The following is a 15,388-nucleotide window of genomic DNA, read 5'->3' on the forward strand; positions in this document are numbered from 1 at the left end:
TTTTGGAGCAGTAAGACTCGTTTGTTGCAATCTCTAAAAGCTAGCAGTGAAGACATGGCATTAAGCGTCCATTATCGTGATTTCTGTAATCGTCTATTGAATTGGCGGTCATCGCACATTTGTTTGACCGAATTGTTACTTTGCGAAATACAATGGATGGAATTATTTTGTGCGAAATTGCCGATGAGGTACCCGCAGAATGTCCCGAGGATCCAGCGGAGTTCCGCTATGGAAAAAGGCGATGGGTGTTCAAGGATTTTCTAGTTGAGCATAAGGAGGCGATTTTGATTTGTATTGAAAAGTGTGCGTAGGTTTACGCACCGATATTGTTTAATTATAAATGTTTAATAATACTATTTTGCAGGCCAGAATGCTCGGACGAGAAAGCTGAAATTCCGGACCATGCGGCAGGACTCGGGCACCTACATCCTGGTGCTCTGCCATGAACAGACACATGTTCGAGCTCGTGCTATCGAGATGGAAGTCGGAGAAAAACTTCTGCCCATTTTCTTTAAGGACTTTGAGAACAGTCTGGAGTTCGAGGTGGCCCAGCAGGAGAAGGAGCACAAGCGTCCCTTAAAGACATATGTGACCACCAAGCTGTATGACGCCCTCTACGAAAGACACCGCCAAAGCATCAATGTGGAACAGGACCCTTCGCTGAACCTGCCCAAAAGATTTCAATCTCAGTTGCGCAAGTACCAACAGCGCACTGTATCCTGGATGCTGGGTAGGGAGCAGCAGATCACTGAACTGCCGGCCAACTACATAGTGCTCCATGCCATTGATGGTAGAAGTCGCGTCTTTAAGCATAAATACTGCTTACAATTTTACCCCTACGAAGAGGAGATTCCCAAAATCACGTTGCCGCCGGGTGGCATTCTTGCTGATGAGATGGGCCTGGGCAAAACCGTGGAGTTTCTAGCCATGCTGCTGATGAATCCGCGCCCGCAGGATTCCTACCGGAACGATTACTGGCACCAACGCTTGGATGAGATTGCCGATGATGTGCCATTAAAGCGGGCACGCATGACCAAAAAACAGGAGGTTTTCTGCATCTGCACCAAGAAACATGATAAACGCGTGCAGTGCATCAAATGCCGTCGATGGCAGCACGAATCGTGTATGGGCATTTCGGATACATCAGCCCACTTGTGCCCCAGCTGCTGGTCCGAGTTGGTAAAGTCCAGTGAAAGGCTTGTGGAGAGCGGTGCCACCATCATTGTCTCTCCCAACGCTATCAAGTTGCAGTGGTTCGAAGAGATACACAAGCATATATCGCCATCCCTCAAGGTGCTACCCTATTACGGCCTACACTCAACGTTCTGGGTTAGTCCTCTCAAACTGGCCGAGTACGATGTGGTGCTTACCGACTATACGATACTGCGTAACGAAATATACCATACGACGGACTACAAGTCAGACCGCCAGATGCGTCACCAACAAATGTACATGCGACCCAACTCCCCACTTCTTATGGTAAACTGGTGGCGCGTTTGCCTGGATGAGGCACAGGTAATGCGAACTTTTTACTCGTGCATCCACGGCTTACTGAATATTTTTTTAAACTATCCACCCAGATGGTGGAAAGCAACACTTCAGCAGCTGCCGAGATGGTTAGAATGCTGCCGGCCATTAATCGTTGGGCTGTTACTGGCACGATCGACGAATTACCGCCTCTGTTGGAGTTTGTGGGCCGGCCAGATGTCTGTAGGCCACCGGATGCTTGGCAAACTGTAGACAAGGCCTTTCAGCTTAGCTACAAGTGCGAGCCGCTTCTGGAGCTCCTCCAGCACAGCCTGTGGCGTACCTGTAAGTCCAAAGTGGAGGACGAACTGGGAATTCCGCCGCAAACGGAAGTTGTTCACCGCATGGAGCTAAGCAACATCGAATCCCTGTACTACCGCGAAGAGCATTTAAAGTGTCACGAGCAATTCCTTGCTGCTGTGGCCAAACACACCCGGCACAACGCAGACAATAGCTCCTGCCTGGCGTCCATCTCCCCACAACTGCTTCGCATCATCCTGAAGCCCTTTCTCCGCATTCGACAGACCTGCTCAGTACCAGTAATGCTCAATAGCAATGTTTCCAGCACCGACTACCTGCATCCGCAGGATCTGCTGGCGCGTCTGAAGACCAACAATGAAAACGAGTGTAAGACAGAGCTGCGCAGCTGGGCATCCTCCTACAACGGCCTGGCCGCTATCCACTTCATAAAGGAAGATTTCCCCCAAGCCATTAAGTATTATAATCTCCTGTTGAAGCTGGCGGATGAATATAACGAGCAGAATATATCGTATGTTTCATTACTCTTTGTATATGAGTGCATCTAAAATCGTACTAACATTTTGAACTTTTTAGTGTTGACAGTGTGCTTCAAATTCATGCGATATACAATCTTCTACAGGCATGTGAACTGGCTCCCGCTGTAGACAAGTTATCAGAACTTGAGCACAAAAAGTATCAGGCTAAAATGAAGCGGTTGGAGTGGAAGTATTTAGAGGATAATACACGCGTGCTTGAAAGCGCACTCAGCTGCTATAACGAAAATCTCGAAGAAGTTTGCGAACTGGAGGAACGATTCGAGGGCAGTACTGTGGAACTGCTGGCGACGGTGGTGAACCACAAAACCTCCCTTCACGATGCTATTTGGAACAAAGTCCGGGATGACTTCTTCCGCCAAAACATTTCGGTAGAAAGGCTCGATAATGTGAACTCCATGGCCGGAATGCTATACTTTATGGATGTATGGCATAATAAGCTACAAAAGTTAAAAAGCACTTTGCTCACTGAGTTTGAATACCTGAAAGAAGTTATGCAGCAAGCTTGTGAGGCTATCAAAACCGGTGTGACGCTTTCCCAGGAGATAAACAACTTTATTGGAAGCGTAACCGATTGTCATTTGGCAGATATTTTGGTGAGTTTGCAAACCATGTGGTTTAATATATGTCTAATAAACACATATTTCATAGGACGAAAATAAGGATAAGGATAAGCAAAAGAAACCCAAGAAAAATCGTCATTGTCGGCTGTGCAAGATTCGCGATTCATTGAATCAATTTGAGTGTCTTCTGTTTGCTAAAAAGCTGGACGAACAGGCTACGGTAACTGAGGGTTTGGAAAACCCGAGCATGGAAATTAGTTTAATTAAATGTAACTAAAGTTAAAAGCACATTTCAAGTTTCGCAGAATAACATTTCTATATCCAAACAGCCATCTTCGCCTTTCTGCGGTCCAAGCCAGACTTTAGTGAGTGGAAAGAGGAATGCCAGAGCAAGCTGGATTTGCTGTCCTGCCTTCAGGATTTGGTCAAGTTTCAAATCAAGTACTGGATCGAGGTGGAGTACATGGTCAAGGCTTTTGACGAACTGGAAATGTGCAAGATGCGCATTCTTCTCACCGACGATCCTGAGGAGCAATCCAACTTCAGAATCCTGGCGTGCCAGCTGGACGAGCAGCTAGAGTTCAATCAGTATAATCTGCAGCATTCGCAGCTAAACTTCACAAGACTGTGCGGTCGTCTAAAGTACCTGAAGCATTTGAAAGAGGATTCCGCCGACAAGCCTTGTCCCATCTGCCAAACGCAAGATGACGTGAGGGTGAGTAGCCAAATTTCAACCAATTTTTCAGCGCTTTTACTTTTTACATTCGTTTTAGTATGTGATGATGGTATGTGGGCACTTTGTGTGTCAGCACTGCCTGGATAGCATGAGGAGGAAAAGCGGTCGAGTGTCTGACGTCACAAAGTGTCCACTTTGTCGGCAGGATTCGCCACAGTAAGGTTTTGCCATTGCTCTTCCACACGCCGCTTTTAACCATCCGTTTCTTCTAGATTATATTACTCGGTTCGTCCGGGAGCACACAAGTCAATTATCGGAGACTTTTCTACAAAAATCTCAAGTGTAGTGGAATTGGTGCTGAAAATTAAAGGCGACAATGAACAGGAAAAGATTATAATATTCTCCCAATGGCAGGCGATTCTCATTGAAATTGCCAGAGCTCTCAGTCTCAATGGCATTCACTTCCGCAACAAGTGCACCAATAAGGACTTTGAAGATTTCAAGGTTTTCATCTTGCTTTGATTTTTTGTGTTTTTATCACTGCTAACCATTTTACCTCCTTTAGAACCCATTTAGCAATGTCACCTGTCTACTAATGCCACTATCCAAAGGCTCGAAGGGTTTGAACTTGATCGAAGCCACACATGTGTTCCTCGTCGAACCTATTCTTAATCCGGGCGACGAGCGCCAAGCCATAGGTCGTATTCACCGATTTGGACAAAAGAAGTAAGTGCGCTATTGAAATGAAGATGATGTCAGTTTTAGATGATTTTTGTAGACCAACGAAGGTGCATCGTTTTATTGTGAATGGAACGGTTGAGGAGAATATTCTCTCGCTAATTACTTCTGCCGATGACACGACCACTCTGTCAACTCACTGGGATCTGGAGAACATGACGCTGGACAGTCTTAAGAAGCTATTCATACTCAAGGAGAAGGAGTAGAACAAGGAGTAGAAGCTATTCATACTCAAGGAGAAGGAGTAGAACGAATGAATTTAAAATAACCCATTCCGATTAGATTTAAGCACTTAGTAGGGCAAGACTGGATTACATTTCTTCCATCTTTATGTATAAATATATAACTGCCACAAGCTTTTGATCTTCTGAAAAGCTTATCAGATAAAAAGTATTTAATGTAATATAAGGAAAATGGAAGTCATTCCGTCCTCCAGAGAAATGAAGAACAACTTTTGATTTTGGGGTTGTATAATTTCTTAGATTTGCAACCTCTCAATTTAGTCCAAAATAAATGAACTCAAGTTGAATCCATTTAGGTAAATTGTGTTTTCCTGATTAATGTACAGTATTATTTGTACTAGCATTAGGGACATTAGATTTAATTGTATGAAAACATATTTTCTGCTTAAGTCTAAATCATATCCATTTTACACACACTGTTTTCATAAGGATAATAAGGTATTGCTTTTCATAAAAAACCTAGGCTCGATTTTCCATCTGTGGCAGCGTTAAACGCTGCCCAAATCTCACACATGATCGATTTTTAAGGCATCCAAACTGGTGCCATCGGCATGCGCCTTCTGAGCGTAGTAGCCATCGTAGGAGCTTTGCGCCTTGTCAATCTCCTGCTGATGCTGCAACCGCTGCAGTTGATCGTAGGCAGCCTCCTGTATCTTGCGGCGCTCCTCCTCCGCCAGTCGCTTTACCTCGTTCTCTTCGAACTGCTGCGCCTGAAGTTCGGCCGATGCCGCTGCTCGCTCCGCCGCTGCCTCCTGGTACTCGTCGTAGGAGTGCAGGCTGCGGTCACTGCTCTCAAGCTTGTGTATCGAGGAAAGCTGCTCCTTGGCCGCCTCCGCAATTTCGCGTCGCTTCGCTTCCGCCTGACGCTTTGCCTCTCTCTTGCTGCGTTCCTGCTCTTCCAGCTCCTCGCGGGCGGCATAGAACTTGGGTGAAATAACAGGTGGACGGTTCTCGTGGGTTCGCTGGTGGCGCTTGAGCGCCGTCTCCTGACGGAAACGCGTGCCGCAGGTCTTACACTCAAAGGGTTTCTCGCCGGTATGAATCCACTCGTGGTGCCTCAGCGTTTGAGCCTTTGCGAATCTTTTTGGGCAAAAGCGGCAGGCAAAGTCTTTGACCTTTTCGTGGATGATCTTATAGTGCCGCTTCATGTTTCCGATATTGTTGAATCCCTGACCACAGCCGGGGCAAATATGTTTGCCCTCCTTCTTGGTAAAATTCACCTGAGGCGACCATGACGGCACAGAAACTGAGGGTATGGGATTCACAGCAGTGCCAGCCAATTGCGCCAGATCCACTCGTTGTACGCGTCGTGGATCTTTGGGTATGGTTGCTACGGATTCGGCACACACCTTGAGCAATTCGTCGGCGGCGTTTTGCGACATAATCGGTTCAATGGATACGCCCTCAACTGGTGGCGCAGGCGGAGTGTCGAACTGTTCACCAGGTGTCTCGCCCATTTCCACTTGCCGCTGGCGATAGGTCTCAATAGCACGAAGCACACGCTTTTCATGCGTCTTTAAGTGCTTGGTCAGACTCTTGGGATAGAGAAACTTCTTCCCACAGACCTGCAAATAAAACGTTGTAATGAGGTTGCTGGCTTGAAGTATCATACGGCTCTTACCTTGCACTCGCAGCGCTTTTCCCCCGTGTGCGTCATCTCGTGGATCTTGCAGGCGTGCGACTTGCCGAAGGTCTTTCCACAGTATTGACACGCATAGTTTTTGATCTTCTCGTGCACGATCTTAATGTGGTTGGCTAGGCTCTGCTTGTTGTGGGAGGCGTGCTCGCAGATGTGGCACTTGAACTTCTTCTCCTGGGTATGCGTCAGTATGTGCGTGTTCCACTCCTGCCTGGTGGTTTTTCCCACCCCGCAGTAAGGACACACATAGTTCTTAATGCCCGCGTGCCGCATCAGATGGTCCTTTAATGCACTATTGATCACGAACCTTTTGCCGCATATGTTACAGGGGAATGGCAGCTCCTTGCCGTCGTGCTTGTACATATGCTTCTTGAGCGCCATGGGACAGCGGAATACCTTCTCGCACTCGGTGCAAGGGTAATCCCGTGGGGGCGCCGCCGCCTTTGTGATACCATGCATCTTCTTCATGTGAAAGGTGAGCAGGCGTATACGTGGAAAGGTCTTGCCGCAGCCATCGACATTGCAGGAGTGCACCTCGGATAGCTCCGTGTGGGCGTGGTCGATGTGAAGCCTTAGTCCTCCAGCGGTGGTGAAACCTGGAAATGCATGCGATTAAAACGAGAACGCAATGTTGACCGACTTTACAAACCTTTCCTGCAGGTTTCCACTTTGCATTGGAAGGGCAGGAGATCGTTGTGGTGCTTCATGTGCTCTTCGTAGCGGATGGCCTTCTTGAACTTTTGGTGGCAAATGTGGCAGTCGATGATGCGGTGCAGGTGACGTTCGCCAGGCGGAATCCTCTTGCGCCGGCTCTTTGACTTCTCACCGTTTTCGTCCTCCTCCTCGGAGCCTGAAACGGACTCCTGCTCCTCCTCCTTAATTACGGCTGCCTTCGCTTTTGGTTTCATCCGGGAATTATCCCTCAGGCGCTGCGCCAAAGGCACATCATCGTCACCATCGCTGCTGTTGGGCTCAAAGTCCACATCTTGGTCAAAGTCTTCGTCGCTCTCTTCCGAAGAGTCAGCGGCAAAAATGGTCATCAGATCGGCGGCATCCAATTCATCTTGCTTCACTTCCTTCTCAACCTGCTCGGCCTCCTTGTCCACGTGCTCCAACATCTTGAACACATCCTCCTCGTTCTCGATCATCTCCATTTTGTGGTCTAGCAGCGGATCGAAGTTGATGCGATCCTCCTCGTCCTGACCCACCAGCTCGGGCTCGTTTCCAGCCACGTTGAGCAAATCGAAGTTTTTTATCTGCGCACTCGCCGGCGGACAAAAGACGTTCCTGGTCACCATGTCCTGGAACTTTTGCACCGAGTCCACGCACAGCTTTTGGAACTCATGCAGGTCGTCTAGTCTGCTGAAGCACGGCGCACACAGACACTTGGGGAAGCCATCCGAGTGTTCCACGGCCAGCGAAGTGCAGACACACAGCTTCTTGGCCAATCCGGGAATCAGGAATAGGTCAAAGGATCCTGCTCCGCCGCCATTCTCCGGCAGGCGATTCAGGCAGATGCGACACACCGCGTGCACCGAGTACTGGGCTGCCTCGGCCTCCTCCTCCATGATGCCTGTTCCAGGGAGAATCTACTGGCCAAATCCACGGAATATTAAGCCGAGAAAAACTTTACGCGTCAGAGTAACCAAAACAAATACTAAAAAATACTCCTCAGTGATGCCAAGTGCGGGCAGCTATGAGATAGTCAAATTATTATAGCAACTAGAAGTGTAAATAGCATTGTTAAAAAAAATCAAAAGGTGCTTTAAAAATGTGTGCCATTTTATATTTAAACCTTTATCAATGTACAATGTACAATGCATATATGTATTTCATACAAGTTGTGCAGCTGGTGGAATATAGCTCGAAAAAAACCAGTTGACTGCACTACTGCTCATCACTAACTTGTTTAGCAGAAAACTCGTTTACCAACACTGCGAAGAATTTAAAATTCAAATTTTCAATGCTTATTACTGTTTATTATATTAAAATCATTTTAAAATGAATACAATTAGTAAAGTACAAACTTAAGCAGTTTAAAGGGGGGTTTAAATACAAAATATGTCAAAACATGTTTGCAAAGTGACGGAAACTAGTTGGTAAACCTTAGAGACCTATAACTCATATGTCCTTCATAGAAACACATAATGAAAGGATCGGAAACGGATGCGTAAACAGTTTTCGATTTGTTCGCACGTAATTCCGGTTGATTCTGCCGCTCAAACATGGTCCAACTTCAGTGCGTCCACCGAGGTGCCCTCCGCCTCGGCCTTTTGAGCGTAGAAGCCATCGTACGTGTTTGTCTGCTTCTGCAGCTTGTTCAGCTGCTCGAAGGCAGCCTCCTGGATCTTGCGAAGCTCCGCCTCCGCCTTGCGCTTGGCCTCGTTCTCCTCGATCTGGTAGGCCAGCAGTTCGGCGGTGGCCGCTGCCCGTTCCGCCGCCGGATCCTGATACTGCTCGAAATTCTTCGGCTGCTGGCGCTTCACCGCGTTGCTGGACTCCGCCTTGGGTCCCGCCGGCTCCTTGGGCTTGCCCGGCGGACGGGGCGGCTTGTCGTGAACCTTCATATGCGTCTTGAGCACCTGCTCCTGCCGGAAATGCTTGCCGCACACCTTGCACTCGTAGGGCTTTTCGCCAGTGTGAATGTACTCGTGATGCCGCAGATACTGCTTCTTGGCGAATCTCTTCGGGCAGAAGCGGCAGCAGAAGTCTTTGACCTTTTGGTGCACCACCTTGTAGTGCAGCTTCATGTTGCTCACGTGATTGAAGCCCTTGCCGCAATCCGGGCAAATGTGCTGGCCCTCCTTCTTGGTGAAGTTCACTTGCGGCGACCACGATGGCAGGTTGACCGATGGAATCGGATTTGCCACCGTTCCCGCCAGCTGGGCAATGTCCACTCGCTCGACGCGACCACGCAGGTGCGGACTGGGCTTAGCTATTGTCGAGGAACCACTGGCCCCGTCGCCCATCAAGGGATTGGCTCCCTGCGTCTTGGGCAGATCACGTTTCTCGTGCGTTTTCAAATGCTTGGTGAGGCCCTTCTCGAAGAGGAACACCTTGCCACAGATCTTGCACTCGCAGCACTTTTCGCCAGTATGACTGCGCTCGTGAATCTTGCAGGCGTGCGACTTGCCAAAGGTCTTTCCACAGTACTGGCAGGCAAAGTCCTTGCGCTTCTCGTGCACCACCTTCACATGGTTGGCCAGCGCCTGTTTGTTGTGGGAGGCGTGGTCGCACTGCCGGCACTCGTACTTCTTCTCCTTCGTGTGGGTCAAGATGTGCTTGTTCCACTCCTGGCGCGTCGTCTTGCCCACTCCGCAGTACGGGCACACGTGGTTCTTGATGCCCGCATGTCGGAGGAGATGATCGCGCAGCACACTGTTGATGGGGAAGCGCTTGCCGCAAATTTCGCAGGCGAAGGGCAGCTCCTCGCCCGTGTGCTTGTACATGTGCTTCTTGAGGGCAGTGGGGCAGCGGAAGACCTTCTCGCACTCCGTGCAGGGGAAGTCCCGCTGCGGAGTGTCCACCTTGTGCACACGTTTCATGTGGAAGCTGAGCAGCACGGGGCGGGCAAAGGACTTGTTGCAGCCCTCGTAGGTGCACGGATGCATGGCCGATGTCTCCGTGTGGGCGTGTTCCACATGGACACGCAGTCCATTGGCGGTGGTAAAGCCTGAAATTGGAAAAAAATTACATAAATCTCACACTCCAATAATCTGCTGGTGGGGATTACCTTTCCGGCAGCTCTCCACTGTGCACTGGAAGGGTAGCAAGTCGTTGTGATGCTTCATGTGCTCCTCGTAGCGAATCGCCTTCTTGAACTTCTGGTGGCAGATGTGGCAGTCAATCAGGCGGTGGCGATCCCGCTCCGTGGCTGGAATCCTTTTGCGCTTGGGCTTGTCCTTGGGATTGCCATCGGAGTCGTCTGATGAGCTTGTCTCCTCGGACTCCTCCTCCTCCTCATGCCGCTTGGCAGCCGATTTCGGCTTGCCCTTCGCCTTGGAACCACGGGTGGCACCTCGTCGGCTGCGCTGTGCCAGTGGAATGTCGTCGTCACTACTAAGCTGGTAGTCTGCGTCGAGGTCGTTGTCGTTGCCGCTCTCATAAGAGTCATCCTGCGATTCTTGGCCAAACGGCTGTTCCAACTCCATTTCCACCTCTTCGACCTCCTTTTCGACGGACTCCAGCATCTTGAAGACGTCCTCCTCGTTCTCAATGATCTCGATCTTGGAGTTGAGAAGCGGATCAAAGTGAACGTTGTCCTCCTCCTCGCCCGGCAGATCCGCCACGGCGGCACTAGTGTCCAGGACATCGAAGTTTGTTTGGCAGGCGAAGGCGTTGCTGGCCACCAGATCCTGGAACTTTTGCACCGAATCCACGCACTGCTTCTGAAAGTCGTGCAGGTCGTTCAGCTTGGAGAAGCAGAGGGTGCACAGGTTCTTGGGGAAGCCATCCGCCTGCTCCACGGAAAGGGAGGTGCAAACGCACAGCTTTTTGGCCAGACCGGGCACTCGGAACAGATCGTAGGCCGCCGAGTCGTCCACGGTGGACAGGCAGGTGCGGCACACCGTGTGAATGGAGTACTGGCTCCCCTCATTCATTTTGGACACTCAATTCGATGCTGGACGATCCCGAAATCCAGAAATCGCGAAAACCACAGCAATCCGAAATGTTCTATCGCCGAGAAAAAAACCCAATACAACACACATTTGTGTGTACTCGCGTATGCGTGTGTGTGTGCGCTCGTCAGCAATTCGGGTTATCGATTACCCGTAAACGACGAGTACGCTCGCTGAAAAACTGCGCAGCTCTAGCACTCGCCACCCACACTTAGGCGTTTTGTTTTGTTTTTCCCATGCACATGCATGTGCGCAGCGGAGAGGGTACGATGGGCGTATTAGACCCAGCGAGTGTGTGTATTCGTAGTTAAGTCGCACAGTCGAGTTCGCGTCAATATGTTTGCGTGACAGCTACGAGCACAATAATAGTACTAGATCAAAACGAAGACAAATAAATATGACATATCTTTATGTGGCCTCTCTTTGATATTTGTTAGCTTATATGTAATATTTTCATATTTATTTAAAAATGTAAACTATATATATATATATAACTTAAAATGGCTGTATGGTAGATTTTAGATTTAAATACATTAGTATGTATGTTCCTATGGATCGTTTCTATAGCAGCTATTTATTTACTTGTCTTGCCGAGAAATACGTTTCTAAAAATATGGAGCACCCCGACAAGGATTCTATAGAAGCTCTGGAAGCAGAAGCCAAAATATTGGGCACGGAACTGGCATTGCAGAATGCCGGGAATACGAACAACAGGCTCAAACTGGAGATCACCAAGATGGCAGAGGTCCTGGAGAAGCAGAGGATGGTCTTGGAGAAAGCCGACGACAACAGAAAGGAGGCAAAATTGATTTTCTCAACTCTGATGGAGTTAAACAAGAATGGCGGCAGTGACTGGGCAGTTAAGTCGCATCCTAATCTTTATGAAAGTATTACAAAAGACTTACCATTTGTTTCAGGAACCATCTAATCCAGTGAAGAGTGGAGCACCTACTGGGGATGCCAACTTAGTTGAAGAAACGAAACTTTCCCAGTAAGATCCTTCTTTCCCCTCATTTTGCCACCCAAAGAGTTTTTTAATCTTCGAGTTAAAATCAATTGTTATTTTTATTTGTCTAAATTTAAAGAACGAACTATATAAACCAAAATTCAGTATAACCATCCAGATGGATTTCAGCTAATAATGAACTATTTTTATATAAATAAAGGTTTGATTAATGTTCTTGCGGGTACAAAAATGTTTGTCATTAATATATATTTGTAAAAATCACTGGTATTGCAAAGTGGTCACTTAATATCCCGCCCACCAGATGGAAACTCCAATGGCGTTATGAATATTAATTTTAATCCATTACTCTAAGTAAGCACGGGAGACATTACACGGAAAACAAAATACATATATTGCATGTATGTATAAACGTACGTAAAAAGTAAGAAGTGCTCATATTGTAATATGCACTCGGATAATCTGGACTGCCTATAAGCCTACAATCTGATCCAGCTAGAGAGCAATTCGAGGCATGCCTAAAACTATCCGGACAGTGACAGCTGCAGTGGAAGTGGATACATATGGATGTCGCTAGTGTATGCGTATATGCTAGTAAAGTAAAGCCAATCCCGCTGCCTAGACATGGTCTATCTTTAGGGCATCCAGGCTGGTGCCCTCGGATTGCGCTTTCTGCGCATAGTAGCCATCGTAGGAGGTGGTCGCCTTGATGATCTCCTGCTGCTGCTGCAGCTTCGTCAGCTGCTCGCAGGCCGCCGCCGCGATCTTCTGCCGCTCGATTTCCGCCTTCCGCTTGGCCTCGTTCTCCTCCAGCTGGTGCGCCAGCAGCTCAGCGGTGGCCGCTGCTCGCTCCACCGCCGGATCCTGGTACTGGTCAAAGTTACGCGGCTCGGCATCCGGTTCCAGCTTGCGGAACGTGATCTGAGTGGGCGCACTGCGCTCGGGCACGTGTCGCCTGTTGGGCTTCTCGTGCGTCTTGATGTGTTTCTTGAGTGCCGTCTCCTGGCGGAAGTGCTTGCCACAAATCTTGCACTCGAAGGGCTTCTCGCCCGTGTGTATCCATTCGTGGTGGCGCAGAATTTGCGCCTTGGAGAATCTCTTGGGGCAGAAGCGACAGGCAAAGTCCTTGACCTTCTCGTGGATGATTTTGTAGTGAAGTTTCATGTTTCCAATGTTATTGAAGCCACGTCCACAGCCTGGACAGATGTGCTGGCCCTCCTTCTTGGTAAAGTTCACCTGCGGCGACCACGAGGGCACGGAGACGGAAGGTATTGGATTTACCGCAGTTCCAGCCAGCTGAGAAATGTCCACCCGCTGGACGCGCCGCGAGTTCTTCGGTTTGGGAGGCACTGCAGCGGTCCCGCCGCCGCATGCCTTCAGCATGTCCTCACTGGGCATCTGGTTGGGATCCATTGGCACCAAACCGTCGCTCTGCATCTGCATCGGCATCTGGCCCGGCATCGGTACGGACATTTGGCCGGGCATGGGAATGTTAAGCTGCTGGCGAAGGGGTTCCGCCGGCGGCAGATCCCGCTTCTCGTGCGTCTTCAAATGCTTGGTGAGGCTCTTCTCGCAGAGGAATATCTTGCCGCAGATCTTGCACTCGCAGCACTTCTCCCCCGTGTGACTCCTCTCGTGCACCTTGCAGGCGTGGCTCTTGCCGAAGGTCTTTCCGCAGTACTGGCAGGCGAAGTCCTTGCGCTTCTCGTGCACCACCTTTACATGGTTGGACAAAGCCTGTTTGTTATGCGAGGCATGGTCGCACTGTCGGCACTTGAACTTCTTCTCCTTGGTGTGCGTGAGGATGTGGGCGTTCCATTCCTGGCGCGTCGTCTTTCCAACTCCGCAATACGGGCACACATGGTTCTTGATGCCCGCGTGTCGCATAAGGTGATCCCTTAAAGCACTGTTGATTACAAAACGCTTGCCGCAGATATTGCAAGGATACGGAAGCTCCTCGCCCGTGTGCTTGTACATGTGCTTCTTGAGCGCTGTAGGGCAACGGAATACGGTGTCGCATTCTGTGCAGGGGAAATCTCGGAGCGGAGCCGCCGCCTTGGTGATGCCGTGCACCTTCTTCATGTGGAAGGTGAGCAGGCGGACGCGCGGGAAGGTCTTGCCGCAGCCCTCGGCGATGCAGGCATGAACCTCGGACAGCTCTGTGTGGGCGTGGTCGATGTGTATGCGCAGCCCATTGGCGGTGGTGAAACCTGAAAGGTAGCAAATCATATAGAACGCATATTTATGTGTTTTGTCCGGCGACATACCTTTCTTGCAGGTTTCCACCTTGCACTGGAAGGGCAGTAGGTCATTGTGGTACTTCATGTGCTCCTCGTAGCGGATGGCCTTCTTGAACTTCTGGTGGCAAATGTGGCAGTCGATGATGCGGTGAAGATGGCGTTCCTCGATGGGAATGCGCTTCCTCTTGGGCTTATCTCCCCGCGATGTGCCGTCTTCGGAGTCATCTGATTCGGAGGATGAGCCGCTCAAGTCCTCCTCCTCTGGCGGAGGCGGTTTTATCTTTTTGGGCCGTCCCCTGGGCCTAGGCTTGGGTTTGTCTAGGCTACTCAAACGGTCCTGGTAGGATCCGGAGCCGGTAGCTGGTCCCCGCATGCGCTGGGCCAGCGGAATGTCATCATCGCTGCTGTTTGGTTCGAAGTCCAGATCGTGGTCGTTGTCGTTGCCGCTCTCGATGGAGGAATCATCGTCAAACATCTTGACGGAAACGTCGCCCCCGTCATCCTCCTCCACCTTGGCCTCTTTCTCCACCTCCTCGGCCTCCTTGTCGACGTGCTCCAGCATCTTGAAGACATCCTCCTCATTCTCGATCAGCTCCATCTTATGGTTCAGCAGCGGATCATAGTTAACGTGGTCCTCCTCCTCGGCCTGGTAGTCCTGCACAGCAACATTGGGATCGAAGACGTCGAAGGTGCTCTGGCAGGCAAAGACGTTGCTGGCCACCAGATCCTGGAACTTTTGCACCGAATCGACGCACTGCTTCTGAAAGTCGTGCAGCTCGTTTAGCTTTGTGTAGCACAGGGTGCACAGGTTCTTTGGGAAGCCATCGTTCTGCTCCACGGACAGGGAGGTGCAGAAACATAGCTTCTTGGAAAGTCCTGGCACCATATACAAATCGTAGGCGGCGTCGTTCTGCAGGTGGTTCAGACAGATCCTGCACAGGCTGTGGATCGAATACTGCCTGCCCTCGTTCATCTTGCTTTTAATCGCAATCGGCACTGCGAATCGGGGCGGTTTTCTATAGCTTTTTGCGTCTCTCTCCGGTCAGTAAGCAATAAAATAATATTGACACAGAAAAAATTGTATACTCGTCGACTGGCAATCGAGCGAGTGGGCAATAAGCAAGTACTTCTGCCAGCGAGTTACTCGTCGGAGTGCCTATTTGTTATATGTTCCAGGGCTGGACAATCGATGTTTTTTCTTACTTCCTTATTTGTAATTCTAATTAGATTGCAGTAACAATAGTATATGCAAAATACAAACAACAAATGCTTAAATAATTTAAATTAGGATTTTTAGCATATTATAAATAGCATTTCAGTGATTTTTAAAATTTTTTACAAGTGTTTACAACCCAAGCTAATAGTTCGTAACGCTTCGTATGTATA

General features: G+C 49.3%; 5 protein-coding genes across 6 annotated transcripts; 2 read left to right on the forward strand and 3 right to left on the reverse strand.

Annotated features, from left to right (window-relative positions):
* The first annotated feature begins 90 nt into the window (after positions 1 to 90).
* LOC6533178 (E3 ubiquitin-protein ligase SHPRH) lies at positions 91 to 4,835 on the forward strand. 2 transcript variants are annotated; one of them, XM_039374677.2, is made up of 11 exons: positions 91 to 303; positions 365 to 1,515; positions 1,581 to 2,296; positions 2,362 to 2,917; positions 2,973 to 3,153; positions 3,214 to 3,599; positions 3,658 to 3,776; positions 3,833 to 4,064; positions 4,126 to 4,286; positions 4,339 to 4,492; positions 4,535 to 4,835. In XM_039374677.2, the coding sequence occupies exons 1-11, from the start codon at positions 153 to 155 to the stop codon at positions 4,544 to 4,546; spliced, it is 3,819 nt and encodes a 1,272-aa protein (XP_039230611.1). In that variant the 5' UTR covers positions 91 to 152; the 3' UTR covers positions 4,547 to 4,835. The 2 variants fall into 2 exon arrangements, with proteins under 2 accessions (XP_039230611.1, XP_002093904.1); XM_002093868.4 differs by having other exon boundaries at positions 92 to 303; positions 4,339 to 4,835.
* Positions 4,751 to 7,827, reverse strand: LOC6533179 (zinc finger protein 540). The gene is made up of 3 exons (XM_002093869.4): positions 6,829 to 7,827; positions 6,162 to 6,775; positions 4,751 to 6,105 (listed from the first exon to the last, which is right to left on the reverse strand). Exons 1-3 carry the CDS (start codon positions 7,745 to 7,747, stop codon positions 5,047 to 5,049), a joined length of 2,592 nt encoding a protein of 863 aa, XP_002093905.1. The 5' UTR covers positions 7,748 to 7,827; the 3' UTR covers positions 4,751 to 5,046.
* A 373-nt stretch (positions 7,828 to 8,200) lies between these two features.
* LOC6533180 (zinc finger protein 699) lies at positions 8,201 to 11,087 on the reverse strand. The gene is made up of 2 exons (XM_002093870.4): positions 9,913 to 11,087; positions 8,201 to 9,852 (listed from the first exon to the last, which is right to left on the reverse strand). The coding sequence occupies exons 1-2, from the start codon at positions 10,778 to 10,780 to the stop codon at positions 8,399 to 8,401; spliced, it is 2,322 nt and encodes a 773-aa protein (XP_002093906.1). The 5' UTR covers positions 10,781 to 11,087; the 3' UTR covers positions 8,201 to 8,398.
* A 258-nt stretch (positions 11,088 to 11,345) lies between these two features.
* On the forward strand, positions 11,346 to 11,988 carry LOC6533181. The gene is made up of 2 exons (XM_002093871.4): positions 11,346 to 11,657; positions 11,716 to 11,988. The coding sequence occupies exons 1-2, from the start codon at positions 11,349 to 11,351 to the stop codon at positions 11,791 to 11,793; spliced, it is 387 nt and encodes a 128-aa protein (XP_002093907.3). The 5' UTR covers positions 11,346 to 11,348; the 3' UTR covers positions 11,794 to 11,988.
* Positions 11,989 to 12,084: 96 nt separating this feature from the next.
* Positions 12,085 to 15,116, reverse strand: LOC6533182 (zinc finger protein 668). The gene is made up of 2 exons (XM_002093872.4): positions 14,030 to 15,116; positions 12,085 to 13,972 (listed from the first exon to the last, which is right to left on the reverse strand). Exons 1-2 carry the CDS (start codon positions 14,973 to 14,975, stop codon positions 12,381 to 12,383), a joined length of 2,538 nt encoding a protein of 845 aa, XP_002093908.1. The 5' UTR covers positions 14,976 to 15,116; the 3' UTR covers positions 12,085 to 12,380.
* Between the last annotated feature and the right edge of the window lie 272 nt (positions 15,117 to 15,388).

Source organism: Drosophila yakuba, chromosome 3L (genome assembly GCF_016746365.2).
Source record: "Drosophila yakuba strain Tai18E2 chromosome 3L, Prin_Dyak_Tai18E2_2.1, whole genome shotgun sequence".
NCBI lineage: Eukaryota > Metazoa > Arthropoda > Insecta > Diptera > Drosophilidae > Drosophila > Drosophila yakuba.

Excerpts from the sequence above, each read along its gene's own strand:
- LOC6533178 (XM_039374677.2), top strand. The coding sequence starts at position 153 with ATGGATGGAATTATTTTGTGCGAAATTGCCGATGAGGTACCCGCAGAA. Across the intron at positions 3,154-3,213 it reads GGAAATTAGTTTAATTAAAT|CCATCTTCGCCTTTCTGCGG; the intron begins GTAACTAAAGTT and ends ATATCCAAACAG. Across the intron at positions 3,600-3,657 it reads AAACGCAAGATGACGTGAGG|TATGTGATGATGGTATGTGG; the intron begins GTGAGTAGCCAA and ends CATTCGTTTTAG.
- LOC6533179 (XM_002093869.4), bottom strand. The coding sequence starts at position 7,747 with ATGGAGGAGGAGGCCGAGGCAGCCCAGTACTCGGTGCACGCGGTGTGT. Across the intron at positions 6,776-6,828 it reads AGTGGAAACCTGCAGGAAAG|GTTTCACCACCGCTGGAGGA; the intron begins GTTTGTAAAGTC and ends ATGCATTTCCAG. Across the intron at positions 6,106-6,161 it reads AAAAGCGCTGCGAGTGCAAG|GTCTGTGGGAAGAAGTTTCT; the intron begins GTAAGAGCCGTA and ends TTTTATTTGCAG.
- LOC6533180 (XM_002093870.4), bottom strand. The coding sequence starts at position 10,780 with ATGAATGAGGGGAGCCAGTACTCCATTCACACGGTGTGCCGCACCTGC. Across the intron at positions 9,853-9,912 it reads AGTGGAGAGCTGCCGGAAAG|GCTTTACCACCGCCAATGGA; the intron begins GTAATCCCCACC and ends TTCCAATTTCAG.
- LOC6533181 (XM_002093871.4), top strand. The coding sequence starts at position 11,349 with ATGGATCGTTTCTATAGCAGCTATTTATTTACTTGTCTTGCCGAGAAA. Across the intron at positions 11,658-11,715 it reads ATGGCGGCAGTGACTGGGCA|GAACCATCTAATCCAGTGAA; the intron begins GTTAAGTCGCAT and ends CATTTGTTTCAG.
- LOC6533182 (XM_002093872.4), bottom strand. The coding sequence starts at position 14,975 with ATGAACGAGGGCAGGCAGTATTCGATCCACAGCCTGTGCAGGATCTGT. Across the intron at positions 13,973-14,029 it reads GGTGGAAACCTGCAAGAAAG|GTTTCACCACCGCCAATGGG; the intron begins GTATGTCGCCGG and ends GCTACCTTTCAG.